Source organism: Chelon labrosus (genome assembly GCF_963514085.1).
Source record: "Chelon labrosus genome assembly, chromosome: 9".
In the NCBI taxonomy this organism is placed as follows: Eukaryota; Metazoa; Chordata; class Actinopteri; order Mugiliformes; family Mugilidae; genus Chelon; species Chelon labrosus.
The window spans coordinates 4,335,001-4,358,770 of record NC_140359.1 but is presented as its reverse complement, the minus strand read 5'-3'; the positions used below and the strand labels follow the sequence as shown (position 1 = coordinate 4,358,770).

The 23,770-nt window shown below is 39.0% G+C and overlaps 2 protein-coding genes across 5 annotated transcripts; one reads left to right on the top strand and one right to left on the bottom strand.

Moving 5' to 3' along the window:
* The first annotated feature begins 760 nt into the window (after positions 1 to 760).
* Positions 761 to 19,858, top strand: rabl6b (RAB, member RAS oncogene family-like 6b). 3 transcript variants are annotated; one of them, XM_084551838.1, is made up of 18 exons: positions 761 to 1,126; positions 4,708 to 4,785; positions 4,878 to 5,081; positions 5,229 to 5,363; positions 5,694 to 5,741; positions 5,915 to 5,944; positions 6,372 to 6,424; positions 6,598 to 6,686; positions 8,140 to 8,280; positions 9,771 to 9,876; positions 10,055 to 10,158; positions 10,694 to 11,079; positions 13,144 to 13,297; positions 13,513 to 13,716; positions 14,885 to 15,146; positions 15,252 to 15,438; positions 16,328 to 16,386; positions 16,468 to 19,858. In XM_084551838.1, the coding sequence occupies exons 3-18, from the start codon at positions 4,952 to 4,954 to the stop codon at positions 16,657 to 16,659; spliced, it is 2,280 nt and encodes a 759-aa protein (XP_084407964.1). In that variant the 5' UTR covers positions 761 to 1,126; positions 4,708 to 4,785; positions 4,878 to 4,951; the 3' UTR covers positions 16,660 to 19,858. The 3 variants fall into 3 exon arrangements, with proteins under 3 accessions (XP_084407964.1, XP_084407965.1, XP_084407966.1); XM_084551839.1 differs by lacking the exon at positions 5,915 to 5,944 and having other exon boundaries at positions 762 to 1,126; positions 4,708 to 5,081; XM_084551840.1 differs by lacking the exons at positions 761 to 1,126; positions 4,708 to 4,785 and having other exon boundaries at positions 5,049 to 5,102.
* On the bottom strand, positions 18,955 to 23,691 carry LOC311493277 (uncharacterized protein). 2 transcript variants are annotated; one of them, XM_084551842.1, is made up of 4 exons: positions 23,601 to 23,691; positions 22,985 to 23,272; positions 21,380 to 21,469; positions 18,955 to 19,993 (listed from the first exon to the last, which is right to left on the bottom strand). In XM_084551842.1, the coding sequence occupies exons 1-4, from the start codon at positions 23,635 to 23,637 to the stop codon at positions 19,974 to 19,976; spliced, it is 435 nt and encodes a 144-aa protein (XP_084407968.1). In that variant the 5' UTR covers positions 23,638 to 23,691; the 3' UTR covers positions 18,955 to 19,973. The 2 variants fall into 2 exon arrangements, with proteins under 2 accessions (XP_084407968.1, XP_084407967.1); XM_084551841.1 differs by lacking the exon at positions 18,955 to 19,993 and having other exon boundaries at positions 21,277 to 21,469.
* Positions 23,692 to 23,770: the final 79 nt, after the last annotated feature.

Below are 23,770 nucleotides of genomic sequence, written 5' to 3'. Positions count from 1 at the left end.
TATTGTGCACATCCATGTTCATCTCCTCATCTCCTTCCTCTTGAGTGAATTCATGAGGGCCGTCCCAGGAAAGAAAGACCAAGAGTTACCTCTGCTGCAAAGGATAAGTTCATTAGAAACTGTTGGTGATATGTTCAAAATTCAAGGACCACCTCACCAACATGCCTACCACAGCATTCTACAGAGACATACCATCCCAGGACGATGACCCCAAACACACCTCCACCCTCTGTAAGGGCTATTTGACTAAGAAGGAGAGTGATGGAGTGCTGCGTCAGATGACCAGGCCTCCACAGTCACTTGACCTAAACCGAACTGAGATGGTTCGGGATGAGTCTGACCGCTGAGTGAAGGCAAAGCAACCAACAAATGCTCTGGGAACTCCTTTATTCGCTCATAGGGGCTGCAAACAGTTAATTTCTTAAGCAACCGTCAAATTCTTTAGTTAACATTGAACATGAAAATTATTGTTTCTTGAAACGTAAATTAGAATATTCACTTATTTATTTTTTTCAGACCAACAGAATAAAATAGTTCCTACCAAAGAAATATTCATCTTTCTTATTTAAGAAGTCATAATTTCCGGCACTTAAGAAACACATTCAAACTGCAGATCATAAAATAGAGCAATAATGAGGTGAAGTTTACATTTGCCGAAGGAATCAAAATAAATCTGCATTCGTCTCTTTTCATTAATGATGACTAACTAATGCAGAAAAAAAAAATTGTTGATCCACAGCCATTGAAGTAGATATCCTGGAGCTTTTGATCACGTGTATCACAAGTTTTAAAGATGGATATGAGCGACACTTGCCCAAGATCTGCACAATACATACCATAATAATCGTTGAAAGAGAAAGCATGGGACTTAATCATTCAAATGAACAATACTCCACTTAGACTTATTTATAAATTCATGCTTTTGTTGTGGATTTCTCATTTTAAAAATGCACGGTCTGCTTTATTTTGAAAGGTTTTACCGGAAGTTGTACGTTTTCTGCCAGCTCGGCGTCCCTGCTTTCTTTGCAAAGGAATGTCGCTGCTATAGCTCTGCCGGGATGGAGGTCTGACAGATGTTTTGAGGAAAAGATGCGGGCACTGCCAGTACTTATCTTGTTAATTAACCGTGAGTATTTGCGCTAATTGAAGGAGTCCTCCATATTAGCTACCGTTATAATGTCAATGAGCGCAGACGGAAGGAGAAGGCTAAGCTAATTTCTGCTGGATAGCTAGCTAAGACAACGGTCAACGGATAACGTTACCGTTTAGCTAGGGTAACGTTAGGTAGCAAACCGGGCTGCTTCATCACTCAATGAAGCATTCGTTGACCTTGACATACCCTTTAGAATTTTTAGCTTTAATCATTTTAAGCACTTTGCTTAAAATATTCGGTAAAAACCTTCTGTTAGCTGAGCGAATAGCATGGGAAGCTAATGCTAGTAGGGTAATGATAATGGGAAAAATGAACTCAAAACCAGAATGAATTAACTGTATTGCTGTGCAGCTCGGTTTTGAATTTGAGCTCCTTAAGATGAAGAGGAGACACACACTGCGCCAATATGTCAACAAATCCCGAAGCTGATCTTGATATTGTGAATAATGTATTCCCTCCTGGCACACTGTGACAGCTCTGATTTTACACAGACACGGAGACATGCTCTGGTGCACAGCTTCATTTATGTAATCCGTCTGTAATATTTTGTCGTGTATGTCTATGAGCCAGCTACTGGTTCACTGCCAGTTCACCCTGCCTCAAGAAAGAGTCACTTGACCACACCATCATCAAGTCAGGCTCCTCTCTGTGCTTCTCGTGCTCCCATTACATTTATATCACAGGGCTAATCATCTGAGATATTAGATAACCAGGTATTTATTGTGTTTTACATGGCTGTTCTGATTGTATTTAGTTAGTTTTCCCAAACTGTGCGTATCCTTTACATTAGGGATGTCCCCATCAAGAGTATTGGCCGATCCGATCTTAATTAACCAAAATGTCCTCTCCTGCAGATTCACAAAGGCTTTTCTTATCTTATTTTGTATTATCCTAGATCACATGTGCACCATGCAAGTGTATCAAGTCCAATAAATAGGGCTGTCGGAGATAATGTGGTGTGGAGAGGGTAGCATGTACCATGGCTCCAGAAACTCCAACAGACAGTGAAAACTTGTGTTCTCTACTCCAGAAATGGGCTGGTCATCCAACTTCAGAAACTCCGTAACCCTCTCTGTAATATATTTTTTCCTAGCCACTGTTTCAAGAAAACTTGTCTTCTCTTTAACGCAGCCTTCAGGGTTTGTGGTTGGTTCTGTGCAGCCTTTGTCTGAGTGTACTCCATGGATTCCCTTTTGTGATCTTTAGTTTTTTTGTAGGTTGTGAATGAAGTTGGTAGTACTGAATGATGACCTACTACCACTTTGTGAAATATTCAAATTGTATAATTTACAAATTGCTGTCTGGCTGTCTTCATTTTCCAGTATAAAGTACTTCCACACAGCAGACATGTTTAGTCACGTGATTTTGGTTCCTCTTCTTCAATTTGTTGGCAGCTTTGGCTCTTTGCAGCCTTCATTAAAACGGAAGAGAGAGAAAGCATTTTGAAAATGTGGTTTTGTTTCATGACAGACCTGATATAAATAACTACAAAAGATCAGGCTTGGTCGATCCGACATTTTTAAAAATGTTTGGATCGGCCCCAGCATTCCTACATTGCATGTCAGTAACAAGCAGAGGGCCACAGTAGTATGGTACAACATAACATGAATGACAAAACAATCATGTGGTTCCTCGGCGGATCACCTTCTTTTGTGCTGCTGTGTCTGCAGTTACTGGGCTTTTACCAAGGCCTTCTGCACCTAAGGGTTCTGTACCTGCGTCCACAGGACAGGACAGTGGAGTGGCGATTGTCATTTTGATTGCAATGCAAGTGTGATGGCTTTTATAATTGAGTTCTGATACGCTTAGTGTGGGGAGACCTGTTATCTTCGCAGCGTTGTTGATTGTAGGCATGGCCCGATTTGCTACAGAGAATTTAGTGAATTTGGAATCATGGGAGGCAACACCACAAAGGTACTTTAAGTCTATGGATGACTGCTAGTATTTGATAACTCCTTAGTGTAGATGGTATTCCCTGAAAGACTCATTTTACCATCTGGATGATAAATACAGCCCACTTCAATATTTTTTAGCATTTTAATCTAACAGCAGTTGGTAGTACTATTAAATTGTATTGTGTTGTACTGACAGAAACTGTTACTGAAAATAACAGAAACACCTTTGTGTTTAATTCAATTCAGTTTATAAGCACCACAAACTAGTTGTATTTACCAACCAGTTGAATTTCTGACGCTCTTTCAGCATAAACTGAACGTCATAACAGTCATTAAGGAGGGTTAAGTGCAGGGCCGTTGTATTAAAATGCATTTGTTTTTACAAACGTACCTAATAAACTGGCAAGTCAGTGTATATAGTTATAGCAATATTTTACATGTTTTTGCGAACGCTCTTATTGCTCATGTTCATTTCAAGATAGAGTTTAACCTGAACCTGGAGAACAAAAAACCCAATGAAATCCTTCACTGAAGCCTACAAGTCAAAACGAGCTGATGTTTAGCAAATAATCCTTTTGTTCAGTGCAGACCTGATCATACAAATATGTCATTTTTTTTTTTTTATATGAGGACAAGCTTATTTGTCTCATCCTGCTTTAGTTGGGAGTAATGCAGCGTGACTGTGTCCATACTTGCAGAATATTCTTTCAGATGCTGCACTTGAAGCACACCTGTAACGGGAGTTGGGGAGGTTCCTGAACAACAATGGTTTAATTCATTACCTGTTTCACCACAACTTTCTCGTGACAAATAGTGACACAGGTTCATCCATGCTGGCGACCTCTCCTGAGCCAACAGAATCAAACAGGGAGTTTGTAAATAGCGTGGTATACTTTGAACCAGGATAACACCCAAGATTTATTGTCTATACAGTTAGCCAGAAATGACTTGAAACATGTAATGTGTTTTATAAAAAATATGAATACATTGTTTTGTATGAAAATTTAAAAGGATCCATTGCGGCGCATATTTTCATTGACGATTAAGGTACAGATTATTTTGTCTGTTGTCTATGTGACTATAGAAAATGACAAAAATGTCCATCACCGTTCCTGGAGCATAAGGTTTCGTCTCCAATTCATCATGTAGCCTAGTCATCCAGAATCAGTTCGTATTTACCTTAACATCATAAAAGATTATAGAATCAATCAATATAGAATCATCTCCAGATTTGATCCAGTTTTATATCCTACTAAACTCTTAATAAAAATAAACAGTTATAGAGGAAATCATAAGATGTTTCAAATCTTTCTGCAGTGGATAGACTATTATTTCATCCAGAGGGTTCAAAGAGTCTTTGGTGCTTCTGGAAATATATTCACAGTTAGAACAGCAGGAAAAGATTTTTTTAAAAAAGACCGCCGGGTGTTTATTTTGCATAAAATGGGTCCTAGCACTTTAATTCAAAATATGAGCTTTAATGCTTTGTGACATCAGTGATTCTTGATATTTATCAAATGAAATAACCATCCTGTACTGATGACATGATTTTTTTTTTACACAGAATCGTGTAACAAATCTGGCTTTTTTTATAAAATAAATCATCTTCTTGTTAATAGGTACTGACTCCCAGTCATTCTCTGTTTACTTGTTTTTCAGATGATGCTCAAAAACAACATGACCTCCACCACTGACCTACAAGGAAGAACATCTAGGCAGATTTAAAAGAACTGCACTGTAATTATTGTCATTTGGCATCATATTCACTTTTAAGCATGGATCCTTAACTTAATAATCAATTAGCATACACCGTTTAACTTGTCCTTAAGTCGTGAGGAGTCGTCAGGCAGAGTTCCACTCTATAACCCTGTGTCACCCTACGAGTTTGTGAAGCCTCGTCAAGATGTTTTCAGCGTTGAAGAAGCTGGTGGGATCTGAGCCAGGGCAGCTCAGGGACAAGAACATTCCTGCCGGCTTGCAGTCCATGAACCAAAGTTTGCAGAGACGCTTCGCCAAAGGGGTCCAATATAACAGTAAGTAATCCAGACAATCAAGTGAGTAAGGGATCTGCAGTCAGATATACCCACCCCCTTATATATATATATATATATATATATATATATATATATATGCTAAAAGTTACTCCTTTGTGTAACACCGTTACGTCTCTTCCACCCCAGTGAAAATAGTCATTCGTGGAGACAGGAACACTGGAAAGAGTACTTTATGGCATCGACTGCAGGGCAAGAAGTTTGTGGAGGAGTATATACCCACACAGGAGATCCAAGCCACAAGCATCCACTGGAATTACAAAAGTAAGTTATGTGATCTCTTACCATTAAAGCTTATTTAATCATCTCACCACTGTTCTATTTCTGTTTCTGTGTTTATTTGACATTTGTGCCTCATGATTTATTCCAGTGGCGCCATATCAAGGTAAAAAAAGAGGACGTATTTAGATGTAGTTTCAGCTAACTGAAGTTTAGAGCAGGTGTCCTGTATTTGCATCTTTGTACCAAGCAGAGCCTCTACCACCACTATCACTTAGTTACTAGATCTGTGTTAGAGTCACTGTACGTTTGAATTCTTTCCCTTCTGCGGCTAATGAACATGAATAATGAATCCCCTGTTTGTGTTTGTCTCAGCTACTGATGATGTGGTGAAGGTAGAGGTGTGGGACGTGGTGGACAAAGGTGAGTGTTGACACACCTGCCAGTCAGACAGAGCCTAACCTCGCTGTGACAACTTCTTCTTGTCTTCCTGCTGCAGTATTTCAAGGAGTAGAGGCTCTTTCGGTTCCGTGCTTGTTTTTCTGTCCTCAGTGTTCATGTTGTCTTTTTTTGCACTTCTCTTGCGCTCATCTCAGGCCAAAAATATCCTCTTCCCGAAGGTGTAGGTGAGCACTACTACAGTGTGTAGAAACTAAACTCGCTTGTGTGCCGTGGGTTTGCCCCGCCTCCTTCTTCTCTTATCTGAATGTCAATATGTTCAGGGTTTGGCTATTCTCAGGTTTGCTGCGTGGCTACATCTCAGAGTTTGGCTGATTTTTCTGCTACGTGTAGCTAGAGCCTGAGCATTTGCACCGTGTGAGCCTTGACGTAATGCCAGCAGCGTGTATCATAGTTCTATGCGTGTTTAAAGTAGGCTGCAAGAAGCTTTTCCATAAGAAAAGCGGTTGTGCTTCTCTGCTTGCTTTACTGACCACAAAGTAACGTAAAGCAAAAAATGAAGCTGTAGATTGTGTCATGTTTTTTTATTTTTTTTTATTATTTTTTTTTTTTTCCCCTCAGCTCATCTAAACATGTGATTTGTTGTTCTTGCAGGCAAAGGCAAAAGGCGCGGGGACAATTTAAAACTAGAGAATGAGCCCCAAGAGGTGATTATCACATGGCTGTCATGTGCTCCAGAAAAAAATGCTGCTGCTTTCTTGTAGTATGTGGATCAGCAGTTTCAATGACCAAAGATGTCTTACTGTGAACAAACAATTAAATAAAATCTTAAAAATAATAATTATTGTATTATTGTAATAATAATAATATGTGTCTGTAGTCAGATGAAGTGGCCCTGGATGCAGAGTTCCTGGATGTATACAAGAACTGCAATGGTGTCATCATGATGTTTGACATTACCAAACAGTGGTAAGAGCCCTCTGTGTGTGTTGTTGTTCCAACACTGTCTCATCAGTCTAACTCTAATACTACAATATGCATGGGCAGATTCGGTTTCAGCCTTGTCTGCATGTTCCTGTGAAGCTGAGAGCTTCTGTTGCAGAACCCTAAAAGACATTCTAATATTGTTATTTTGTGCATCCTTTAGTACGTTCCAAGATAGATGGACGTGCTGCACCAGTAGGTATTTAAATAGGTGCTCTTGTCCCTTTCCTCAAAGCAACAGTGTTGACATCAGTTTCAATTTGCGTTCTTAATAATGTAGATATACTGTGCATTAGCCAATTTTCTGTTTTGCCAGAAAGCAAATGAAAAGATCAGTCCAGAAATTAACCATTAGGTAACCTTTGTGTATTTAAAGCCTGATCTATCTTATTCCTCTGTGTTGAGCTCTATTGTTGTCTGAACACAATTAAAAACACATGAGTGAGCTGCACTGTTGCACTGGCTGACCTGCTAACCCTAACTGTTTATTTATTACAATGACCACACGGTTGCTGTAAATTAGTTTATCTCGGTCTTACGCGCACACAGCCCTACTCCTGGCAATGCACGCAATGCAGATTATGATGCACCAAGGAGATAGTTTTACCTCCATATAAGTCCCTTTACATGAGGTGGCACTTATTCTCACACTGCACTTTTACCTAAAGGAAAGTTTCTGGACATAGGCTCTTGAGAATTAGAGATCCTGGAATTTATGATGCATTAGAACCATAGTCTAAATCAAATTATTTATATGAACGTATCTTCAGTAAGGCTTGGTATTGCTACTACTTTCCTGAGTTTTTCAATTCGATTCTGATTCACAAGGTCCTGATTTGATTCAATGTGATTTGTGATATTTCCAGAGTATTTTACTATGTCTTTGCTTTTGGTCAGCTTTTCTCTGTTGTTGCACTTTTAAAATCGGAAATGCTTTCCAAATCACCTTTTAGGCCTAACGGCGCTCTCGGAGTTGGAGCTCCTGTCATAATTTGGTTCTCCCTCACATGTAGGCATCCATCCTTTCTTATAAGAGGATGCAGGAAGTGGCATACGTTTAAAAAAGTTTTACAAAGATTTTATGAATCAATGTAAGATCTCTCAAGTGAAGATTGATTTGAATTAAATGCAGCATTTGTTTTTTTTAAACCCAACACTAATCTTGAATTGGGATCAGTGAGTTCCACCAACAGGGTAGGGAAGTCAGAAAGTACTGAATTAAAGTTTTCTCATTGTGCTATATAAAGTAGTAATTAAAATCTATTTGTTAGCAGAAGATATGAATACACAGAGATGAAACGTTTAAGTTTCTTGACATGCAGAAACTTACATGTTTTGCATTAACATTCATAAAGTTTACCATCATTTATTTGAAATATTCAGAGGTTTTCTTCGTCCACATACAGACCAATGTTGTGATGTGATTCTGTCATGGCAGGACGTTTAACTACATCCTGAGGGAGCTTCCCAAAGTACCCACCCATGTGCCGGTGTGTGTGTTGGGAAACCACAGGGACATGGGCGAGCATCGCGTCATCCTCCCTGATGATATTAGAGACCTGATTGCTGGACTGAACAGGTAGATATCAGCATAAATAAGAAGTCAGTTCTCAGACCTGGAACTCTAATGGGAGCGGATTTAAAGTTGGACTATCATTAAGGCTGCATAGTTATCTTTCAGTGATACTGTACATGACACTGGTACCACAACTTCCTAAATTCTGTACATGATGATGCATCAGCAAATAACACCGTGTTGCACTGTGTACTAAAGTTTGTACAGTCAGATGTGGAGGAAATAAAAACCTAAAAGTGTATGAGATGAAAGAGATACATGAAAAAGGACAAAGTCAGAGGGTTGAGAGAAAAAGGAACAAAACTTGAGAAACTTGGGTGATGGTGAACAAAGACCTCTATAAGGGTACCGTTCTTTGCCTTAACCTGATAATAACTTTAACTATACTGAAATATGGAGGCCTCTGTGTTAAATCATATTTTGTTGTTACCGCTATGCAAATCAGTATTTCAACTCTAATTACTGTGTTAAGTTAAAGATGTTACTTGCACCACAAAGCTTTGTAGCCTCCACTAGACAGTTGTTTTGTTTTTACTTCCCATGAACCTAGCTAGAGGCAGAAGTAATGCTGATTTGGGTAATTGTTTTGAGCATTATTGAATTAATTGTGGGAATCTATATTTATGTGAATATTTATTTATTTTGTTCTATTTGTTGGTTTTACTTGAATATGTATGTCTCTGCCTCTGCAACAATCCCTGTCACCAGTCTTTTGGCTCATTCAGCATGTTGAATCAGTAGCACAAGAGATTGAAGCGAGAGGGAACACTCTGATTGGCTTTTAAGTTTAGAGAACCACAGCACTAGAAGAAAAATGGAAATAACAAGAGTAAACAAAACGAGGTTCAATGGCTCCCCGAGGACTTCTTGTTGTACAGTCTCATTTAGATTCAGCTCTGTGCAACGGCTTGTTGCTCTTACTAGCCTCCCATTTAATACAAACTCTTTTGTTTCCCCTTTTGAATGAGAAATTCAGACTACTGCCATCTACTGGTATGGAGAGTTATTTCCTTTCATGCAGGCACAGAATATATGTACCAGTGTGCGGTTGACAGTAGAATTTGTAGCGTTTTCAAGTTCAAATTTTCAAATTCAAATCCCCAGAAAGAGATGGAATGAGTTGATGTCACACTCAGCCTTTGCTGCCGGTTTTTATTTGATAAAGACTTGCTGTGTCTGTATCTTAAGTGGTCTCCTCCAGCAGGGAAGGTGTTAAAGGCAATACATTTCTTTCAGTCTACTGTTGCTGTGTGTGGGGGAAACACTGAGTGGGTGTCTTGAATCGTGACTTCTAATGAAAGATGATGTTAATCTGTGTTGGCTTGATGAGATGATGTTATGTGCTGCTTACCCCCATAAATCATGTAATGCAGGATATTCATGCAGCATACAACTATAACGGCATACAGGATATTATTAGTTGTCACGCATTTGTTTTTAATTAAGTATGAAATGCCAGCTTTAGTTAACCATTAATTCTTGTCTCTTTATAGACCAATGGGATCATCTTACATCCACTACGCTGAGTCCTCTATGAAGAACGGATTTGGTTTGAAGTATCTACACAGGTTTTTCAACATCCCCTTTCTTCAGCTACAGGTGACATTTTATTGTCGTCATGGCATCTTGATTATCTGATAGACTTACATTTTTATGATCAGAATCATAATTGCTATATATTTTATTTAAATGAGAGACAAAAAGTGGCTGCATTATCCCAACCCCTGGTTATTCATGTCGGGTATGTGTGTGTTTGTGCGTTTGTGTGTGAATACAGCGAGAGACCCTCCTGAGGCAGCTGGAGACCAACCAGCTGGACATTGATGCCACTCTGGAGGAGCTCTGTGTCCAGCAGGAGACTGAAGATCAGAACTATGAGATGTACTATTTGCTTTAATTTCCTCTCTCCGTCTCTATACTCTAGAGGGACATGAGCAAAGGTTTTATCTTCCACAAGTTTCTGCTGCACACCATGTAGAATGCAAAGTTCTCCAAAATGCCTGTTGTTGCACTCATGTCCACTAAGGGGCTCTATACTGCTGAGGCTGGAACGCACCACACAATGTAGTGGTGCTTCCATTATTCAGATGTCAAATTTTACTTAAAAAAAAGCTGTTGCTGACTGTTTTAGCAAAGTTGTAATTCAAATATACAATTCAACACCTTAACCACCCCCCTCATAGGAAGGTGGTGGATAGAGTTGTTGTTAACATTTTCAGAAGTAGTTCTAGACAATTTGACCAATAAAAACACCATCAGCATTTTTGTGCATACAGATTTGTGCAGTTATTTTCCACCTAACACTGAACAATCCAGACAGTAATTGGTACATTTACCCATTCAACAGCAGCATTTGCACTGGTCTCCGATATTATTGCAAGTGTTTGTTTACAGTGTACTGTTGTGATTTCTGCAGTTTCTTGGAGAACTTGGAGTCTCGCAGTAAGGGCCTTGGCTCTCCGGGTCCAGCCAATGGTCAGAGTCCATCCTCAGGCTCTCAGTCCCCCATTGTCCCTCCTAGTGGAGCCTCCACAGGCAGCTCCAGTCCTAGCACCCCGCAGCCCCCCGTACCCTCCCAAGCTCTCCCTCAGTCGCCGTCTGTATCCGCTTCCTCACTTCCACCTACCACAGCAGCGACTGGTGGAGCAGCTTCACCCACGGCTGAGATAAAGGCATCGGCACAGTCGCCAGAACACCTTCAGTCCTCAGCCGCATCTGGAACATCTGCCCCACAGAAACGCAGCTTCATCTCCCGCTGGTTTGGCTCATCTCCTGCCCCTGATGCTCCTGCTTCTGCAACAGGTGAGTCCCTTCTACACATTACTCAAGCAGTAGAGGGGTCCACATAGTCTTTACACAAATAGCTTTACATGCTCACAGCATGCAATATCAGAAATGCCATGTAGTTAGCGTTGGGGTTTCACACTGTAGTTTGTGTTCAGGGCAAGTAAGCAGGTCATAAAATCTTATCCCCTGCAGTGTCTTGGCTGGCAACATGGACACTGGACTTCAGCTCTGCTAGCTAAGTTAACTAATGCTAACCATCAAAAAATGACCAATGAAATTTATTTTACTCAAATGTGTCTCTCCTATAGTTAAGACTAGACTAGCAGCATTCAGTTGGCTGTTTAGTATTATTATTTTTTATCGTCAGTATCTTTTTCACTTACCACTGTCTTGCTATCTTTTCTCCTCTTTCCTTTTCTGTCTGTTTTCACTCCCTGAGCGATTATTTTCACTCTCAATTGGGCAACATTGTCATATTTAACTACGTTAAAATGTCATCTACATGACATGTAACAGGATTGAATATGCTTGTGTCAGGTGGGGGGCCCTTGAGAAGGCCTCCTACTGGCCTGGGCTCCAAGCAGTTGCCTGCCTTGCCTGTTGATATTTAAAGTTAGCAAGGTTTTCTTCATTTTGCTGTCATAAGAAAATCCAAAAAGGTTCAAAAAAGGCAACTGGACTGTAGAGTTTTTTGAGAAGACATTTCACCACTGAAGAAGCCACTCGGACGATTTTTTGAACCTTTTTGGATATACCATGACCTGGATGACTGAGAACCTTCACAGACATGTCGTAAGAAAACATAATAAAACAAAGAATCCACTCATCGACAGCCAGTCGGGTTCTAACTGACTGTGTACATCACCTTTCAAATTCAGATTCAGGTTTATTTGTCATGTGCAGGATTAATACAGGGTTAATAGTGCCATGATATGTTGTGGGCAAGATAATTTGTTTGCTCAGCCATAAATTGCAAAGGCAACTACGGAACAACTGTGTAATACTAAAAATTTAATTAAAAATTACGGAATTGACAGCATATTTACAAAGGTGACAAGTGGAAGTGGCAGTCATGTTGCCGGCAGACGGGGTGTATGTTCAGTATCCAGAGAATAGTCTGTTGTGAGGTGAGCAGTCGGATGGAAACTGTCCTTCAGTCTTTTGGTACGTGCGTATTTGTTTTTTGTAAATGTAACAAATGCATTGTGTGTGACACATAGACAAACACACTTTAAATGATTTAACATGTCAGTAACTGATGAGCTTTTTTAAATATAGTTTAAGCCATCAGATAAATTTGAAGGCTGCAGTTATACCAAGTTAACTAATCAAAGAGATATTACATGGACAGCTGGTAGACCGGATTCAGAGTAATAATAGTGATCCTAATCTGCTGCGCCCCCCCTGCCCATTTCCTATGCTCAAAGAAACTTAATGCACTTCTGAACTTTACGAATGAGACAGTCTGTCAAATCGATCTTTAAAAATATTTGTTTCTCTTACAGTGCTATACAAAAAAGGTGAAGGTTTTTAGGACTCTTTTTGTTAAGATGAATAAATCTATAGGGAACATGACATGAAGGACATGCTGGATACAATACAGTATGTGTCAGAAATGCCAAGCTGAAATAAACTGTTAGAATTACTTATAATTTAATAGATGAGGCCAGCAGTGTTACGGATGTCTGGTCTGGAAGGCTTCACATTTTATAATTAATAATAACCATGTATTGTATAAGTCTTTCAGTGAGAGCTGGGTTTGTGTGTGTTCCTCTAAGAAAATTCAGATAAGTTTGAATGGATTATTTAACCATAACTGAGACTTACAAGTCCATGGTATGCAGTCATGAGATGTAAGACTGAGCAGCTAAGAAATGCAGAGCTTTTCAAAGGAGCCAAGAACTGGCTGGTGTTGGAATGTCATGTGATTAGACTGTTTCACTGAGGGTTTTTTTTTTTTTTTTTTTGCAATTAACAACAGATGGCAGTGCTACATTTGGAGAGTTTTAATGTTAAAGCAGATATTTGATCAGAGTTACTAGATTATCACTTATAACACTGTCTTCATGTTTTCCTCAGAGGACCCTCCTGCACCAGTGTGCCCTGCTAATGTACAGAGTGTGGATGATTTTGTGCCAGATGAGAGACTGGACAAGAGTTTCTTGGAGGACAGCCTGCCCTCAAAGAGCAAGGGCCAGCAGCGTGCACCAGCTCCGACTGTGGACAGCGACAGGTGAGACTTCACAAATGCATTTGTATTTGTTAATACTCTTGGACATAGTTTGTCTTTTTTGATGTCCTACATTTTGCATTTTTTACATAAACCTTGCCTTAATGTGTATGCCAAAGCTTCATTTGTTGTATTCTTTTTATTTCTAACTTATTAAATTTATTATTTTTATCAAACATTTGTGACCGGTTCTTTCTCCTGTGCTTTTTCTGTCCCAGTGAGGGTGAAGACAGAGGAAACCCAATGGTGTCCGGTTTCCAAGATGAGCTCGATCCTGATGACACTCAGCCCAGCCTTCCCCAAGCTAAGACCATGCCCCCCAGTAAAGACATCACCTTGACAAGTGACGAAGAGGAGGGAGTACCAGAATCCCCCTTAATCATACAGGACCAAGACCTGGACAGTGAACCTGAGTTGAAACCGTAAGTAGTTCAGACATAAACCCGTAGAACATAACAACTCTTGTATATGCTGTTGTATTGAGGGTTGCAAATACATAACTGACCACACAACATATAACTGAAGTATCACACATAATTTAACTGGACAGTAGGGCCACATATTTGGCTTTATTCGCTGAGAAAGGACAACTCTTTATAAGACGTGGTATCTGACCGTAATGTGATACATGAAAGAGCAATATTTTTGCTGATGTATCACAGTGTGCTGCCCAAATTTGTGACTTTAGGTAGAGGTAAAAATAAATAGTGTGATAACTGAATTTTATCTCACTCTGAAAGCTCCTTCGTTTGCAGATATCCACCACTATATCATAACAAGCTTTAACAAACACGATATTATAAGAAGTAAGTTGTTTCTTTCGTTTTTATGACGGCACACGTTTAACCCCTGCCAACTTCTTTTTTTCTTCTTGGTGGTAAAATAGAGCAATCACAAAATTATTCATGGTCCTGTGCACCATGAATACCGTTCATGTTCAATACTGTTTGAAGGCATCTCTTTAACTTCTTTCCGTTGTGTCCATGTCATGCAGATTCTCGAGCATGATTTCCTGTAAACATATGCAGATTGCAATGAAAACGTGAATCATTTAGATCTGCCACATACACTTCCGTGGTCTAAACTATATGTAACCTTGGACGTTTCAAAATAATGCTAGCTTCTATGATCATATCTCTATGTCTGTTTACTTGACTCAAGAGTCATTCCTATGCTGATCGTGACAAAATTTTACACAAATGTTTTATAGGATAAAATACTAAAGTGAAGACAGTTCATATCAAAATGATCCAAATAAAAGCACAAGGCGAAAAAAAAACAAAAACAAAAAAAACATCTGCTGCAAGAAAACAAGCATACTGATAAGAAAAGGAAGTTAGGACTTGAAGTTAACAAGTGAGAAACATGACAAGAAAAAGTAATTGTAAAAGTAGGTGTAAAATATTTGTGTTTTGTTTATGTTTTTTAAATTAGGATAAGTAGTCCTGATCGGTATTGAAAAAGTTTGAAAATTTTAGTTTATTTAAGATTGGAGCGGGACTTAATATTAAAAGAATCAGGTGGGGGAAAAAAATGATTGGGACATCCCTAATTATAAGTAATGACACATTCCATATCACATGGTTACAGGCCTGTGGTCCACATCACAAAACCAAAGGTGGCATCTAAACCTCCAGAGCCCAGCGGCCAGACCACAGCCCCCATCTCCCTGACTCTGACTCCAGCAGCTGAGCAGCCGGCCCGACACCAAGGAAAGAAGAAGGGAAACACCCCCAAAGCTGATGACTCCGACACAGACCTCGAGGCCCCTGTAGCCCAGCAGATGCTCTCTTTTGTCATGGACGATCCTGACTTTGACTCTGAGGCATCAGACACACCAAAAATAGCAAAGGTAAAGATTCATTCTGAGATTAACTGAGCTCAAAGGTCATTTGGTAATTTTCTCCTGTTGGAAACCTGAGCTTTCAACATGTTCTGTTTTATTACTTTGCCCCAGGACGCATTTCCAGTCAGGGATGAGCTGCTGTCTGACCTCTCTGACGATGACATGCAGTTAGTCAAGGTGCCAGAGCCCCTGAAGCCCACTGTGATCTCCTTCAAACCCAAGGACGATACCGACCTGTTTGGCCTCGGAATCCACGAAGAGCCTCCTGCGACCAAGGACAGTAGCGAGGATCAGGAGGGTAAGTGATAAAATGTCTTTCTTAGTCAAACTAAACGTTACTGACGTTAACAAGCTTCATCTTTAGCTACTACTGTTTTTCAAGCTGCAGTCATCACATCAATGTATAACCAAGTTGTACCTGGGTGCCATTGGTACAAATCTACCAGTTATGTCCAAACTCTTTCATGTCGGTTATTGTTCAGGCTATGGAATATCATGAATAGATGGAAGAAATCATGTTATACTGTCCTCTAAAGCAGTGGTTACTTGCCTCTTTAGAGGTCCGATTGCCCTTTTAACTAACTAAAAATTTCCCTGCTGATGTAGCCAGTTTAAAAAATAAAAACTCGTCAAATCAGCACCAGTCGTTTGACTTGCTAGCATAGGAGAGTCAAAAGTGTAATTAATTACTATACTATTAATTATTATGATTATCTCTAATGTACTGTTTCCAATTCCATATCAAAAAGTACAACATTAAGGTTTGTCAAAAAAAATGCCACGCTTCTTTTACAGCTTAAGCCCATGCAGTCTGTCCTGTATTGTCATCCTGAATTTGAATAGAACCATATTAACAATATTTGGTTTTGTTATTATAGACGTTTTATAAATGTCAGGAATGTCATATTTTATAATACGTCTAAGGAAAATGTTGATTTTCCCATTATTTTATTACGCCTTTTCCAATTAAATTAACATCGGTAGCTTCAGATGCCAGTATTTGCTTTGCAATGGTGTTCTCATGGTGTTGTGTTTGATATTGCAATTGTAAGGTACAAGAATTTTGTGTATATGACTTTCTATGTTGTAACTACAACTTTACAAGTTCCATTTGAAGGCGACATTAACCGATCCTAAACTTCAGTCGTGCATCATATAACTCCTGTTTGTATCTTCTCCTCCTTCAGAGAAAGAAAGCAAACACTCCTCCAAAGACAAGAAAAAAAAGAAGAAGAAGAGCAAAGAGGTAGGGCTGTGTGTATTTGTATTACACACTTAAATTGTTCCGTATATGAACGTCATTCATTTTGTATCGTGTCTCTTACAGGAGGAAGAAAAGAACAAGAAGAAACACAAACACAAGAAAAAGGAAAAAGATGAAGTTGCTGTTGGAGACGAGAAGGAGAAAAAGAAAAAGAAATCCCGGACCAAGAAAACGGAAGTGGATGAGTTGGAGGATTTTCTGGGCGGAGGAGCAGGATCGATCAAAAGAGATGACGGCGATTATGAAGAACTATAAGACCTTCTCTTTTACTAGGAAATGGAGCCGCAGAACAGCAGCAAAACCTCCTGGTTCCTTGACTTGTATTTGCATAAAGCAGCATCTCCAAGCCATACACTATACGCAAGGCTACCAATGGCACCCAGGTAAAATAACCAAGGACTCTGGTACATGTATGTTCCTTCTGATTATTTTCCCCACCTGCACTATTGCTCTCACTTCCATTCCAACCAATAAGAAAAGACGGGGAGACCCATGTGTACTGTAGAGACACAAAATCTAATGATTGGTGTGGAGTCTCTGCTCTTTGTACACGAACGAATATGTTGGCTTAACATTTTCTTTGATTTGATACACTCTGCAAGTGATCCACTCCAAATCAGCTGCTGTAAATAAGGTTAACATTTGTCTGAAAGTTTGTGTGGTTGGTGTGATAATTGAGAGCATGCTCGAAGTGTTGACTGACTCCTTAAAGACTTGTTTAGTCCTATTTCTTTCTTTCCTACTTGTTGGTTTAAATGGTTAATGGGTTAATGGCAGATTTAATCTTGCGTCTAATCATGAACACTGAGAAAGACATCAGTTAGAGTGAGCTGATTTCAGAATGACTCCTCCTTTCTTCACTCCCGGAGTATATCATTCACACTAAGTCATTTAAATCTGGAAGTCTATTTTTATTTGTGTTGGCTGTTTCTCTGACTGAACAGAACCTACAAGTTGGCTAAATCTTAAAATATTTGTTTGTTTGGTCTTTGGAAGCCAGTCCGAACTTTTCCTACCCACAAAAATTTAGTGGCCATTGGAAGTTGGTCTGGACTGGCAATTAGGGGAGTACCGGGGTAGGTGAATTAGTATAGTGCACACCACATAACTGAAACAAGCCCTGATTCCATTCCTACTAGATCCTTCTCTCACCTCACATTTCCTGTCTAAAACTTAACTACTCACTCTCCACAAAAGGCAGGAACTTGAACCAAAACACCAAATGTTATATTCTTTATCTTATTGTAAGATAAAAAGTTATCTAATATAGTCTAGCCTGACTTGAAAGACATGGCGTCCTGTGTTTCATAGATGGTGACAGCCAATGCCACATTTTAGACATCTCACAACGTCCTAACAGAAAGACTCTCCTTCTCTTACCCGTCTTCCTGGCTGGCTGCCGGTTGTAGTCTGTGCATTGTTTTCAAGTGCAGACAGTTGCTCCAGACAGAGGAGATGTCAGGTCTTTGTTGCCGTTAGTTCTTTAATGTCCATTTGGTTGGTCCCTTCCTTAAAATCACCTGGAATCTGCCACAGTGACCACCTCATCAGACACAGCTGTGTAGTGTGAACCCACCATTGCCCTGTCTCTTCTTAATAACTGAGGCGAACACAGCAAAAGCTAAGGCTACCCTGCTGGTAGAGGTGACACTAGGCTGTGTTTGTCTTTTTACCAGAGGGAGATCTGTGCGGATCGGTTATGTTTTTGTCTCACTGAAAGCAACACAATGACCTGAGTGACATGGGCTGTCAGCAGTGGTATAAATGCATGTCAGGCATTGCATGCGTGAGCTGTGCTGCTGCTCATCCTACAGTCACCCTCTTTTAAATGACAGGTAGCAGAAAAAGACAGAGACCAGGACTTCATGAGACTTTTACGCTAAACAATTTTTGCATTAAAAAAAAAAGATGATGGTGCTGTGAGGTGGAAAAGTGAAGGACCCTTATTCCACTCTGAACATCTGACAGAACCATGAAAGGCACATTTATTGTGCAAACAGATAACTTGGCAGCATTTCCCAGGCATTTTTACACAAAATCTTGATGCTTGCGGTTCTGAGAGTCAGCTGACGTACTTAGCGTGGACGTACTCTTGGTCTGAAACTGGCAACAACCACAAGCTGAGGGTTTCCTTTTGTCACTTCCTAAAGCTGTTTTGGCAGCGAACAAGCAACTTACTTTTGATATCACGGTTTCAGAAACTGGTCAGCACAGCTGCTACAAGATATTTCCCTGCCCATTTCCCACGTTTTCTGCGATTGCCTTAATGGAGGTTACTACAAGGGAATGAGGTGCAGCTGTCCCATGAACCATTTTAAGTGTTCTTACTGTAAAGTGTTAGGTAGCTCAGTTGGGTTTAGAAAGTTGTCCTAGACTTTTATTGGTGGATATGCATCATCATTGAAGCCTGTGTTGCCGTGAATCTGTGCATTTATTTGTCTGTTGCTTTTGTTTGATTCTCATTGGACAGCAATCCTGCTAAAGGAGTGCTATGTTAATATTCTCTCCAGATTTCTCTCATTGTTTTATCCTTGTTATTTATTGCTGCTGGTTTTGTTTTGTTTTGTTTTGTTGCCGAATGTCAGGGTTTTGTTTGTGTGACTTCTTTATTTGTGTGCTCACCAGTCAAATGTATCATGCAGCTTTCTATTAGTTACAGCTATTCACTTTTCTGAACTTCTATAAAAACACGATCCTGCAGTTTACTTTCACAGCTTTTTAACAAAACATACACGGTGATAAGAACTGCTTAACTCTTCACGTGTTACTTCTTTGCCTCAAACTGCCTGCTCCTTAGGATAGACGGTGAGCATCTTCCATAACTCGCTTAAAAACAAACTGTTTCGAAAAAAGAGAAATGACGTGTATTTTTAGATGCATTTTGACAGATTTCATACAGTTTTCCATCTGCCGCACACAGACAGTTTACAAAGAAATAATGTTTGATATTCCAAAGTTGAAACTATGCAGCATTGATCCTGAATACTGTATGCTCTCCTTTCTTTTAATTTTCGTGTCATGTGATTAAGGATAAATGCTGACAGCACAGTTTCGAGCAAAGCATGAGACTTAAATGTACAGCAAGAAAAGAATGTATAAAGAATATAAATATATATACTTGAAGAGCTTTGTTCCAAAAGGACACGTACACCATGTGGAAACGATGCCACTGAAATTTTAAGAATTCAATAATTCAAAGAAGTATCCAGCACTGGAAGTTATTGTGAAATGCCGATGACTAAAGTAATAACATTTGTGAGAGTGATGTGCACTTTAGAAAAATGAAAAATTGTGTTTCAGGTTATTTTTTCCAAATGGATGTACAGCATTTTTGGAATGAACCTCTTCATTTATTTTTCACCCCATGACATGTTCCATCTTTACACTATGTGTGAGTTTGCCCATGTTTGGTTTGTCCAATAAATGCAAACTTATTTCTTCATAAAAAAAAAAAACATTGTGTGTCGTTTTCTATCGACTTGGATTATTTTGTATGTCTTCCCTCATTACACCAACGCACAGGCGGAGGCAGCGCCCTGTCAGCCACAGCTCTGCACACAGCAGCCTGATCATGAGAATCTTCTGATTTCTGAAGAAAGAAAAGGAAAAGTTCAGTCAGGACCACGTTAGTCAGACAACCTCATTTGAATTGCAGTAAATCATTTTTGGTATGACTCTGCTCTTGATCATGCATATGGTTTCTTTGTGTGTACCACACTAGTCATCCATTACCTACCTGTTTGCAATTTAATCTGTTGTCATATATCACTGTACTACATCCACCATATCAAAACTATTATTACAAAATACCAAATTAGCAATATTCATTCTTTTTTTGTCTCTCTTTCATACATATTTTTATTTTTCATTTCCTCTTTTTCCTCCTTCACATACATGTACATCCTTCCAGTCTCATTATGCAACCACACCATACATGTTTTGTAGATAATAATAATAATACATTTTATTTATAAGCGCCTTTCAAGACTCACAAGGACACTGTTCAAAAACAAAAAGACACAAAACAAGACAGAATAAAAAAATGGAACAGTGTAATCACGGTGGATAAGCTTTCTGGAACAGGTGGGTTTTGAGTCTGGATTTAAAGAGAGGGAAAGAGTCAATGTTGCGGATGTCCGGTGGGAGTGAGTTCCAGAGTTGGGGAGCAGAGCAGCTGAAGGCTCTGCTCCCCATGGTACTGAGGCGGGCCGAGGGCACGGAGAGGTGGATAGAGGAGGAGGATCTGAGGGAGCGGGAGGGGGTGACAATATGGAGGAGACGATTTATATTGCGTAAGTGGAAATATGCAGACCGGGTGACGTTATTGATGTGAGATTGAAATGATAGTGAGCTGTCAAGGATGACACCCAGACTCTTAACCTGGGGGGAGGGGGAAGCTGAGAAACTGTCGATTGTGAGGGAAAAACTGTCAGCTTGTGTGGATTTAGTTTCCATGTGGAGGAGTTCTGTTTTATCACTGTTTAGTTTTAGAAAGTTTTGGTGTTCGGTAACAATTGTTCTGCCCCTTTCCTGTAAGTGTGGTCAGTAAAATATAATAATTCCGAGTTTGTTGGTATTTATAAATAGCACGAAAGCTAAACCTCATATTATACTGCTGAAAAAGACAGTAACAAAGCTGACTAGCTGAACACTGACCAATTCAGGCTCAACTGGATTTCACTGCCATTAAAGCTGCTAATGCAAACACTCGGATTAAAAACACAATACGTGTTGTGATAGATAATAGATTTTCCCCTGTGCCTTTTCACTTTTTTAGATGTAGTGTGTGTAAATGTGTTTTAGTTTTTTCATTTATGCCTTTTGTTGCAGTTATTAATAACCCTCACGTCAAAGCATCCATATCCTCTTTTAGAACCTGTGCGCAGTTCGACTCAAACACCAACACTTTCACCTTCTAAAATGACATGCACTGTAAATATCTGTCTGTGTCCGTGGAGTAGCAACAACAACTTACTTGTGCTGTACACGTAGACGATTGTGGTCACCATGGGCAGCAGAAGAAGCAGAATCCAGCGAGAGAAACTCCAGATATAAGAAACAGGGGCTGCATGGGACAAAGCATGAGTGCCAAGCTTTTAAGATTATGATTAACACACACATGTTTAGATACTGAAGGGATACACACATTTATGTATAAAGCACACAACCTGAATTAAAGCTGCACTAACCTATATAATGTATATCAGCTAGAAAATTATTAAATATAATGTGAAAGGCATCGTTTGGTGACAGAATGAGTCTCCTTTTATAGCTCATTGGTTTGTTTCTTTAAAATGAACCTACAAGAAGCCAATTTCATTTAAACAATAAAATAAAAAAATATAAAAGCTTAGAATAAGCAAATTAATATAACTGTACCTGTTATGTAGTTGTTATTATATAAAACTGATATATGTATTGATGTATTTAAAATATAGCTCAATTTAAGATGCATCCTTTTTGCCCTCTTGGTGGCAACAAAGCAAACTTTTCATAAAGTTGCTGTGGTCCTGTTAACAAACAAATACTGTATATTTCCACATTTCTATTATTTCCAGATCCATCTGGGACAGAGCAGCATTGTTTAAGGCTGTACCTACACTAGGCTGGTAAATACCTTTGCCGGTCTTCAGTTTGGTACTAAGCATGTAGTGTAAGTTGTAGTTTTTTTTGTTTTTTTTAATGTTGAAAACAGTTGCAGAAATTAAAGTTGCACACCAGAAACCCAAAACAATGATCTCAAATAGAATTTAGATTTCCATAAACGTGAAAGGAACTGTATGGTGGTATTTAACCACTATATGGCATCACACATTATAGTTACTCATCTGATCTGAAGTTGATTAGTGCAGCTTCAGAGATTCACAATACTCAAACATTAATATATTAAACATATTTGTCATAAAGATTGTTCTTATTTTTCTAACACGGTAAGCACTATATAACTGACGTATACAAACATTTATTGCCAACAAGCACTTTTTTGAGATTTTAATATGTTTGATGCTGCATCTTTTAGATATTTTATTTATTATTTTTTCTAGAATTCAAGACTACATATTTTACAGTTTTTCAGCAATTCTCAGCTTTTAGTGTCAACACTTTATTGACCGACTTCTGGCCGAATTCTGGAGAAATTTGTTAAATAAACTTTTTCTTTTCTTTTTTTCTGTGGGATAACTGTTTTTCTAAAGAAAGTTTAATGTCAAAGGTTTGTAATAATCTGGGGAAAACAAAATGTTTTCCTCTGTATAACCTTCAATAAAGATTTTTGTAAATTGACTCTTTCTTCTCCTCATTTTAATTACATTATTTTACTTTAATTTCAAGGATTTGTTTGGCAGCCAATTTGGCTGGTTTGTCACAAAGTTTTTATTTATTTTTTTAAGTGTAGAACTGGGTTGGATATACAGTAGATCTGGGTTATCAGTAAAAATTATTAGCTTTGTAAATATATATAAAATACAAAAAAGTACATAAATATTATACACATCAATATTTAGTCATGATAGTGCCCCAAAATATGTCCATGAAACATGATATAATAGCCTATTTGAACTTTTGAATGTCCTCTACTTACAGCTGTAGAAGTAGCCTTCAGCCAGTTTGGTGAAGGTCTTGTTTCCGCTCAGTACGCCACACCAGTACACTCCTTCTCCCTGGCTCAGCTCCAACACCTCCACGGTGAAGGAGTGCACATCCTCAGTCACCCTCAGTTTGTCTTTGTGCACTGAATGGACATCCTGGCTGAAAGGGAGGCCAGTGCAGCACTCTGCAGAGCTCTGCCTGCACCAAACCCTCAGCGTACTCTCATTCTTTAGTTCAAAGGGACATGTCAGCTTCTGCCAATGCAGAGCTTCGCTGTCACCTGCACACAATCATTGTAGTTCATGAACTCTACGTAACAGTACAAAAAAGTAGCCCAGTCATTACAACTGTGTGATGTTCTCTTAAAACCATGAAAATGTATATTACTAGAAAGTTAGTGAAAATGAAATGTATAAGTTAGAAGATTGCTCTCTCCCATTTTTGTCAAATTAAATTGTTTTAATATAAGCACATTTTCCTATAGATCAGGTAGCTTTACATGCTTAAAGTACTTGACATACTAAAGCAGTAGTTTTTTTTTTTTTTTTTACAATTCTGAATGAAAGATCTAAATTAAAGTTAAGTAAAATGTTGATGTCAACACTTACCTATAGCCAAAAGCAATATTAAAATTCGAATATACATAATCCAAGATCTGAATGCTCAGGTCTAATTCAGTAATGAGGAAGACAAGTCTTTTTATGGTGACCGAGATGCAGGAAATGCCTAACCACGCAGATTATCTGTCTTCACGCTGAGTGGGTGATTGTATCACAAT

Excerpts from the sequence above, each read along its gene's own strand:
- LOC311493277 (XM_084551841.1), bottom strand. The coding sequence starts at position 23,637 with ATGTATATTCGAATTTTAATATTGCTTTTGGCTATAG. Across the intron at positions 23,273-23,600 it reads AATATTGCTTTTGGCTATAG|GTGACAGCGAAGCTCTGCAT; the intron begins GTAAGTGTTGAC and ends GATTGTGTGCAG. Across the intron at positions 21,470-22,984 it reads TGAAGGCTACTTCTACAGCT|CCCCTGTTTCTTATATCTGG; the intron begins GTAAGTAGAGGA and ends TGTCCCATGCAG.
- rabl6b (XM_084551838.1), top strand. The coding sequence starts at position 4,952 with ATGTTTTCAGCGTTGAAGAAGCTGGTGGGATCTGAGCCAGGGCAGCTC. Across the intron at positions 5,742-5,914 it reads GTGGGACGTGGTGGACAAAG|GCCAAAAATATCCTCTTCCC; the intron begins GTGAGTGTTGAC and ends CGCTCATCTCAG. Across the intron at positions 5,945-6,371 it reads TCCTCTTCCCGAAGGTGTAG|GCAAAGGCAAAAGGCGCGGG; the intron begins GTGAGCACTACT and ends TTGTTCTTGCAG.